Genomic DNA, 9,940 nt, shown 5'->3' with positions numbered 1-9,940 from the left:
ATGTAATAGCGGGTCTTCATTCTTACGTATAGTAACAGAGAAAAAAGTCATACCATGTGGTTCCCGGCCCTTTAGAATAGAACTCCGGCTCTCTCCCATGAATGTCATGAAAAGCGAATAATTAAAAAGGGAATAGTTAAATTCATTCATCTATTGCCACGAGTAGCTTCCATGCAGGTCTGGTAGGAAACGAAGAAAAAACAGTATGTATCAAGGCTAGAAGGATTAACACACTCGGAAAACATCTTTTAGGCGATAGGCTAGCAACCTGTCACTATTTGAATCCCAATTCCACTATTGAGCCATCCAACTGAACGTGGCCATTCAGTCTTTTCAAGATTGTGGGTTATTAAAGGGATAAAGACGTGATTTAGTTATAACTATGTATGTAGAATATATACATGTTTTGGAGATACACATATTATGACATGATTAGGCAAAGTGTTTATTTACTGGCATCATAGAAATCTAAATTTACCTACTTATTTACATCACTATGGCTGGCTGCCTGCCTGACGCTTACTCGCCATGGGAATGTCATAGATGCGCAAATGAATTTTCGTCAGTAATGTAAAATGTATTTATGTATACTTACTAGATTTTGCCCACGACGTTGCAAGGGTGCATTATCATTTAGCGGAAATATTTATGTCGGTACGTTTCCGAAGCGAAACGTTATTCTTCTCAGTACTCCTAATACGAGTAGTTCTAATGTTGCTAGGCGCAAATTTTTCAAGATGACTTAAGATATTTTAATCGAAATATTAATTAAGATTTTATGAATAAATTAAGATATTTTTATCGAAGAAAAGTCACATTATGTTTGATGATGTCGTAACGAGCTAACAGGAACAAACGATGACCAATTAAGAAATTCCAAAAACCCTTTCTTAAACACTTATAAACATCAATGGAATAAATACGTCACCATCAAATAGAGTATTTGCAAGTGCTTTTGTTCCGGTACCATCATTAAAATGATATCATAACTATATTTTGTGGTTCCGGTCATTATAGGATAGGTAAATTTTGACTATTTTGTGGAATTGTCCAGTTGAAATTACAGTTTTCAAAATTCCAAAGGAAATTTCGAGAATATTAAACATTAGATACTATAATGATATGCATTTGGAAGTTTTTGAAGATCTCTTTAATCAATGTAAGGAATTAAACTCCCCTTATCGTGCTTTATCAACACAAAATAAATAAATGTAAGTATACGGAACAAATCACACTAATTGAACTAGCCCAAAGTAAGTTTTAGACTTGTGTTATGGTACTTATAATAACTAATGCTTACTCAACAATATTATTGATGAAGGAATATTTTATAATGACGCATCCTTCAGTGGCCCAAGCCAATCTGGAAAAATTCTTTGTTCATCATGTAGTGAACGCGGATCGAAACATGGACCCTTTGGTTCAGGGGCAAGAGTCCGACAGCTTTGATTATATGCTTTTGTAATCTATCTTAGATTAAAGAATGTATTTTTATGTTAAATCAAATAAATTATAATTAATAAAATAAAATAAATTATGTTATATCTTAATGGACAAATAAGTTCATCAATAACGAAAAGTTATTCGAACCACCGCTCGCATTCTCATCCAAATATTTTTGTGGTACCAAAGGTGAACTACAAACTACCTCATTAGCGCACACTTAGACAACATTAATTATAATACATTCTTTCATAAACAAAACGTATTTTAAATAAGAATATAGATTAACTAATAGTGCCAATATTGAGAAAAATTTACTAATGTAACTCTATAAAAATCTAGTAAAATCGCCCATTTAATTTGCTAATATGTACTTACTTAGGAAGGAATAGGTACGTAACTACAAAGTTACCTAACAATATACCTACCTAATTGAACAATTAAGTACTTTGACGTTAATCGACATAATTAATTCTACATTTCTCAATGAACTCACGAATAATTATTAAAAACAGAGTGTAAATAAGGGCAATCAGGTATATTTGCATACAATAGTAAGTATAATATGCTGATCTTCGACCTAAAGGTAAAGGTAGGTACCTATAGGAACCAGGCTGAAAGAAAGCTACGTTCAATGACTGGCTTCATTTTATACACTAGCCTTTTACCGTGACTTCACTGGCGTTAATTTCGTTTTCGTTACTTTTCTATAGATACTATATGTTGCTCCTGTGGGAATGGCACAAATACTTACATACAATTATTAAAACACGCCTCTTTTCCGGAGGTAGGCAGACTCACATTTTTCCAATTGCCACGATCCCTGTAGGAATCCTTTTTAGATAGCGACAGCTTAAAAGAGTAAACTCAAGTTTATTCCCTTTGCCTTGACTGAATTGTACTGCGCGAAATTGGAAGTAGGTGGCACACCTTACCATCCAAGTGTAAACCCAAGTGATTTTTTTATCTTGTTCCAGTTAAAAATTCACTTGTACCCATAGCTAATCCAGGATCATAGGCACAAGCCGGCTCCAAGCTCCTCTTCCAAAAAGTTAAGATGCAAACGGGACTAATGCCAGAAAACAATAAGCACCAAGAGCATGGAGCAGTGGGGTGTGTGTGTGTTTACATGTACTCTACTGTATTTATATCCGTAGAGATCGAAAACGTATTACATTTACGTTATATCATAATCATAACATAGATTTGTCAACGAGCCAACTGCATTTGCACATGATCAACAATTATCGGTAAACAATATCCACTGTACATAGAAAAAATGATCTATGCTTGGTATGTTTGAACGTAAATAAAATAGATATACCTAGTTGCGTTGCGTTGCGAGTTAATTGATAAAAATAGATATACAGGTAGTTCTATTTCTTCCATGGCAATCGTCCACAGAATGTTTAGGCAATACAAATGGGTAAGTACCCAGATCTGATTGAATAATCGTGTAAATAAAGTACCTACTTGTGGACCTACCTTCATATGTATGTACCTACATATCACACTTCTTTCCAGGAGGGATTGGCATATATCTCTCCACATTCCTGTCACAATCAATACCTATACCTTTCGTCGGTTTAAACTCCTCTTGACCTGATCTTTTTGTTTGTTTTAAATAATGGTGAACCAGGGATACAAAGAGTAGACCGTCGACCACCTTGGTTCCACGGGTCAGAAAGAAACCTTATACATAAGTTTTGCTTAGGTAGGCACTTAATGTAAGATAAAAAAAAACTAAATTAGATTAAATCCTAAAAACATAAAAAAAATATTCATAGTCAATCTTCGATGGCACAGCTAAAATATCGAAAAAAAATATTAAAAGTAGGAAATCGGATGATGAATGATGACTTCGTACGAAAACGGAACGTAGAACCTATACACTTTTTCAAACTTTGAATTTACCCCCATAACCCCATTTTCCGTGGTTTCCTCATGATCCTCGACTTCTGTTTCGAGATTCCAAGGTTTCATTTTTAAAAAAATTCTTAGATTTCGTCTGTCCTCTTCACATAGTATTTAAAAAGTCTCAAGCACCACTTTTAAAATTACCGCGCAAAAAATACTTCAACGGTCCAATGAAAAAAGGGCAGAATATAATACTGACCAATCACAACGTTCGCATGTGGTGTGACTTGGTAAGGACGCGCCTAAAAATCTATGATTATACGAACTTCTTAGTATTTTTTAACAGAAATAATGTAATTGAATAAATACATAGGGGTTGTAGATACAAAGCTATGCTTCATAAGTTTTACAATACGTAATTAGGCGATAATTAACTGAGTATTCTACAACATACTGATAAAACCAAAGTTCGCTTCCCCGCATCGTATGATCGCGTCATATATAAGCGAGCGCGCCCCTCTTTTCTCAAACGTCAAAATCTCGTTGTCGCTTACGGTCGTTTTGTGTTCGCGTTGTCCGTCAGTCAGTTCGCGTTATTTCGTAAGCCTTGATTGCAAGCGTATAATTTTACAGTGACATCCATCAGTATTTGGATAATTTGTGTGTTCAGTGATATTTAAAACAATTAAATAACACAAGAAGATGTCTTTCAACACTGATTTATCGACTAAATTAGAAAATAGCAGGTAAGGAGCATTGACTTACAATTTACCAATATCATAAGTTCTGCCCGAGCCTGTCCCTTTAGTTTGGCCCTGTGATAGATGCGTTCGTGATGCATTCTTGGGTATCGTGTTGCAGCGTGGCGTGTAGTTTGCGTGATGACACCATTCTAGTTATAATCCTTACTCATGGCGAATGGGGGCTTGTCGTGTTACGCGAAACGTGTTGCTTATACCTTTCACATAGTACCGTCTGATGATTTTGGTTGAAATCGGTCCTAAATTTCTTTAGTAATAGGGGATTTTCCCTTTACTAGTATATTTCAAAATTTTTGATTAGGTTATAGGTTATCCCGGGAAGTTCTGGGCGTGCGCAGACGAGATGACTCAGAATCACTGCCTTTAAAATTGTACTTAAGTAGGTAGGTATTTTAATGATAAAATGTTAACCTACATTCTATCACGAAAATGGTCAATTAGGTCACAAAAAAGTAGTACCTTTATTAAATTTATTCATAAAAGCAATTGAGAAATGTTAATTTGTTAAATAAAAACCTAAAGAAATCCTTGATGTAATCTATGCGATACTGCTGTGGCTGGTTTCAATCAAAAATTTTGACAAGCTTATTTATTACTTATCAAGTATAAAAAATGCAAAGTTAATCAAGGTAGATAGGTACCTGCATATATTTTGTCTTCCAATTGAAAACCAGGGAAAAGTAATGCTAGCAATCATAAGCATCATTTTTGTTCCATCAATGAAACAAAATTTTAAGACAACCCAGAGCCTCATTTCTTGTATGAAGAATTCCTTTCTTGGCAAATACCTAGGTACCTACATAATTTATAATTTATATTTAATAAAGGCCACATTCTATGATCGTCTACTTTTCTATATTTTCACATTAGCCGGAAGGGCAACCTCATAACAAACATTTTATGTAAGCCCTGCTTGGCATTGAAACATTATTCCATCATGTCAAATTCCCTGATCTTCTTTAAGGGATATTTTTGTTTCCAGTACCAAAGATTCCAAATATAAAATTATTATAGTCTTAAGAGTGTCCAATGTATGAAGGTAGTAGTAGTATAATAACACTGAAATATGATTGCAGCAAGTTATGATTTCATTATTAATTTAGAACGAATTAAACATACATATAGTAGTTCTATATCCCTTGCGGGGTAGACAGAAGCAAAAGTCTTGAAAAGACTGATAGAGCAGGTTCAGCTGTTTGTTTGTTTTTTATTGTCATGTCTGCAATAAAGATTTCATTTTTATATGCATTCAAAGGCAGCCAATCACAGTTTAATACAATTGCCATTTTAATATTACAGTTACAGTTTAATATTACTTATATAATCATCAAACAACAAGCTGTCAAATCTCCAATTAGATACCGTGTTTGTTACAGCTAAAGTCAAATTGATGCAGATTATAAACAAGGCTACAGTGTAAATTATACTAACTAAATATTCCTTGCTTAAGAGTATATGGTACCTACTTACCTAACCAGTTTTTGTGAAATATTTTCTATCCATCCTATTTGAGCTAGGCTGGCGCAAGCATGGGATATACCTATCAAGATTAGATACTACTCAGGAAGCTAAATACTCACTAGCCCAGAATAGAACCTGGCTTAGTCGATAATACTTGCCCACTATAATATTCACCACCTGCTAGTTACAATACAGCTTTTTTTCATTGTTTTAAGAATCAGTAATCAGCAACAATATTTTTCATAATACATGTACGAACATATTTTTGATTGTATCTATATATATAAAACTATGTATGTATATAAAACAAATATAAAATAAGATAACATTCAACATTCTGTAACACAATATATTTTTTAGTAGGACTTTTTACAAAATAAGATTGAGTTCCTTAGTTAATATAGATTTTATTTTTAACTGAGATTTTGTGATGATTCTTAGGTTAATAAACTTCTTCCCCAATTTGTTTGCTCAAAGCAATTTTACATATTTTATGATTTTTATGATCATGTTATACTTGCAATAAAATTAAATTTCATAATTTGCAGTATATTTTTTACAACTTCAAATAAAAAACAGTGTAATTTCATATACCACTATAAATTGTAGTGATAATCCTTTAATACTGTTTAAAACATATAGGCAATACCCTATTCAGAGCATTGGATCTATTAATTGATTATTGTTGACATATAATAATGGTAAAAATTTTGCTTGTTACAGGAACACACTGCGTAAGATAGCTCGGAATGATAACACAGAGTTTTCAAAACAGAGCATCCTTAACGACATGGAGAAGTTTGTCAAAATGGTTAACACCATGGACGAGACGGTGCTAGTCCCCAGTCGGCTGATGAACCTTCCTCAGGAGGGGGACGATGACCCATTCAGCATGTTCGCTATGCTGAATGACTTGAAGACTGAGTTGCTTTGGGCCGGTGATTCTGAGGAGCAAGTGGAGCGTGGGAATAGAAGGGTGTCGGATATAAGTGACACAGAGAGTGATGCGTCAAGTGCTGCGGGAGATTCTGGAATTGAAGGGGAAGATGAGAGGGAATCGGCAGCGCGTGCTGCGGCCGCGTGCAGGCGACACCTCCGTGGGCTGAGACGGTCGCTGCGCGCTCTCACCGCCGCCGCCGCCCACCTCACGCGGTCGTATCAGGAAGAAGTCGGAGCACCGGTGTAGGATAAGCATTTGCCTGTGATTGATAAAAGTCTGTCCCGCACGTGTACATATAGGATAAGCGGCCCGTTGTAAATATAGGCTTACTGGGCCGGCCGTGTATGGGAATCTCAGTAAGTTAATGCGGTTATTTAATAAATTTAATTTTCATTATTTTTTTTTAGTTTTCTTATGCTCCATTTTTACCTTATTAGAAAACTATAGCAAAGCAGTAGGTATCTGAAAATATAAACAGAAAAAATCTAGTATCTAATTGGGGTTCCCTCACATTTTTGTTCCAATACTATTAACAATACTTGATATCTTATTAAATAATGTGCCGTAATATCAGTTATGGCCCCATGGGGCCAGCAAGGCTACACTATTCCGTCATTTCTTTAAATCCAAACCAGTCTTATACCTACACTGATAGACTTCGGTTGCTAGAAGGTAAAGGTTATGCATATTAGGTATACATATGTGATGAATAAATCCTAAACGAGTTTATATCTACTTCCAACTAAGAGAGGTCGGCAAAATGACCCTGGTCGACCAATGAATTGAGCAATATAATATTACGTCCGAAATGCACGGAACAAAATAATATCAAGTGACTTCACTCGCATTTAATAGTTCATATTCAGAAATTTCAAGACTCAATTATTAACAGACATAAAGTACATGGAATGGACTAAGTACTTTATTCAGCTCAAGGTTTCAAGCATGTAGCCAAGCAAGAAATTCAAGTTAAGACAATTAACCCAAAAGCTGCATTGTTTTGGTCGAACTTTTGAACCTGTGCTTAAACTACAGAATACCCTCCCTGCTACTGGAATGAAAGTTAAAAATAGTATTGATATACCGCTGTGCTAATGTGAAATGTCTGGCTGGCCTTATTCATAACGCAACATGGTTGAGTATGCAAACACAATATCACTTGTTTAAGGAGATTATAGTGCACATGTAAGTTAGAACTTTGAACCCCGTAAAAAATTACATTTATGTATAAACATGATATTTTTTGCAACAGAAATTCAATTAGAAAATTTTGTGTGTTTCCTAGAAATTACTAAATAAAGGACGTGCGTGTCAAGAAGTCGGAACCTGCAAAAGTATTCGTAATTGTGCCCTTGAACTACATTACGGCTTTGCTTTAGAAATCGATTCCTCTGCAGTACTAGGCCAGACGGGAATCAACTTTGCCTATGTGTACTATAAAATTTCAGGTTACCTACCAAACCAACAATACCGTATCTACTTAGGACAAACACACCTTACATACCCACCTAAAATATGATGAATAATGATTATGTACTAACGTTTAAGTTGAGATGTTCAATGCTAAGCCAGGATTGATATTTTTAGACATAAAAAAAAGATAAGTTTCGAACAATTTACTAAATCGATGATATCAAATTGGAGAGAGAGAAACTAATAAAAAGGAATGCATAAAGCGGTTCACTTTCTCCGAATCAATAGCTGTTAAAAGGGAAAAACCTGAAACACAAAGATTACACAAAAAGTTGAAAAGTTTGAAACACAAAGAAAAAAATGTAAAATAGTAAAACAATAATGCCTATAAAGTTTTTACGTAAAAAATAACCGTATAATGCTTATTAAAAAATATCTTTACCTGTGACCTACATCGACGTACCAACGTAACACACATAGTTTTTATATGCGATTTATGAGTACCGTTACGTGATTCGCGAAGTCTACATTCACTTAGGTAAATATACACCTATTTGTTTAATTAATCACATTCGCTTTTCTTATCACTATGAGACGAGCAAGAATTCGTTTTCTGCAATTTCGTTTTGTGAAATAACGGATTGTTTATAGGTGATAATATCCTCTTTAGTTTAAGAAGACGTTGACGAGAATTAATACAAGTAGGCACGCTTTTCTATCTTTTGGTAAGGACATAGTTAGGTATTTATTGCTCTTACGGTGAGGGAAAACATCGTGATGAAACCTGCACATTCAGGCAACGGGATGTGTAACCATGATCGATCCAATACGGGTTTGGTTCTCCTGCACAGGTTGCGGAGGTCAGATGGCAGTCGCTTCGTGTAAAAACCTGACTCACTCAATCTAGGAACCATGGTCAAAGGCGCCCAGGATCCTCTCCAGAAGGGTGAGGATGCAACTGGGACGTTCTACTGGTAAGACTGCTCATCTAGGAACATTGATCTAAGTTTGATACGATTATATGATAGTGTTGTCGTCGGTATGAAAAGATTTCGACATTTCTCTGGTTGTATTGGCATTCAGATAATGTTATCATTATCGTCCAAGGGAAACCGACGCGACGCACAATTTATTTGCACTGTTGATTTTCATGGCGTTTAAATTGACGCTGAATACCTCCCAAATGCTTGTAATACTCGTAATGCCACCCAAACAAACGTGACCTTTGAGTCTTGTTACTTGTCATTGACTCTGTCTTACAAAGGGTTAAGAATAGTTTTGTGAGTGTAAAAATCATTAAAATTATAACTACCAACTAGCTGTTGCCCGCGACTTCCTCGGCCATAAATCTGTATAAATGACATCTGATTATGCTATTACAAAGTCTAAGCTATATTAACTACTACAAAGTTTCATGAAAATCCGTTCAATAGTTTTTGCGTGAAAGAGTAACAAACACATCCTGAAGAACATTTATAATATTTGTAAGAAATAGTATTTATAAAACTAAAATAATAATTATCCACATTTTTTTTATTTTATTATTAGTTAGCTTGAACTATTGGTATCTTTTATTGGTAACCTTTATTTGGTCTTGTTTTTTTCTTCTAAAACAAAAGTTTCTTAATTTGGGTATTAGCTTCATGTTACTCATTCTTCTCTTCTTTATATTTATAAAAGTTTTTATAGAAAAGTTATTGTATGCCTACATCAGGTCTTTATTTATCTATACTAATATTATAAAGCTGAAGAGTTTGTTTTGTTTGTTTGTTTTGTTTGTTTGTTTGTTTGTTTGTTTAAACGCGCTAATCTCAGAAACTACTGAACCGATTTAAATAATTCTTTCACTGTTAGATAGTCTATTTATCGAGGAAGGCTATAGGCTACATTTTATCCCGGATTTCCTACGGGAAACGTCAACAATGCAGGTGAAAGTTGAATGAGTCGGCCATCTGCGAGCTTTCCACGCGAACGCTGCGCAAACCAACAAAGATATAGTAAAACAATGTACTAAAGATGTGAAGTACTCATTTTTTGCCACAAAAAAGTCCGCGAGAGCATATAT

General features: G+C 34.7%; 1 protein-coding gene across 1 annotated transcript; it reads left to right on the top strand.

The window, feature by feature from the left end:
* The first annotated feature begins 3,810 nt into the window (after window positions 1–3,810).
* LOC106138162 (mid1-interacting protein 1A) lies at window positions 3,811–6,858 on the top strand. The gene is made up of 2 exons (XM_013339218.2): window positions 3,811–4,046; window positions 6,246–6,858. The coding sequence occupies exons 1-2, from the start codon at window positions 4,003–4,005 to the stop codon at window positions 6,706–6,708; spliced, it is 507 nt and encodes a 168-aa protein (XP_013194672.1). The 5' UTR covers window positions 3,811–4,002; the 3' UTR covers window positions 6,709–6,858.
* The last annotated feature ends 3,082 nt before the right edge of the window (window positions 6,859–9,940 follow it).

This window comes from Amyelois transitella, chromosome 3 (assembly GCF_032362555.1).
Source record: "Amyelois transitella isolate CPQ chromosome 3, ilAmyTran1.1, whole genome shotgun sequence".
NCBI classification, from domain to species: Eukaryota; Metazoa; Arthropoda; class Insecta; order Lepidoptera; family Pyralidae; genus Amyelois; species Amyelois transitella.
The sequence above is the reverse complement of the archived record's forward strand: the minus strand, read 5'-3'. Positions and strand labels throughout refer to the sequence as shown.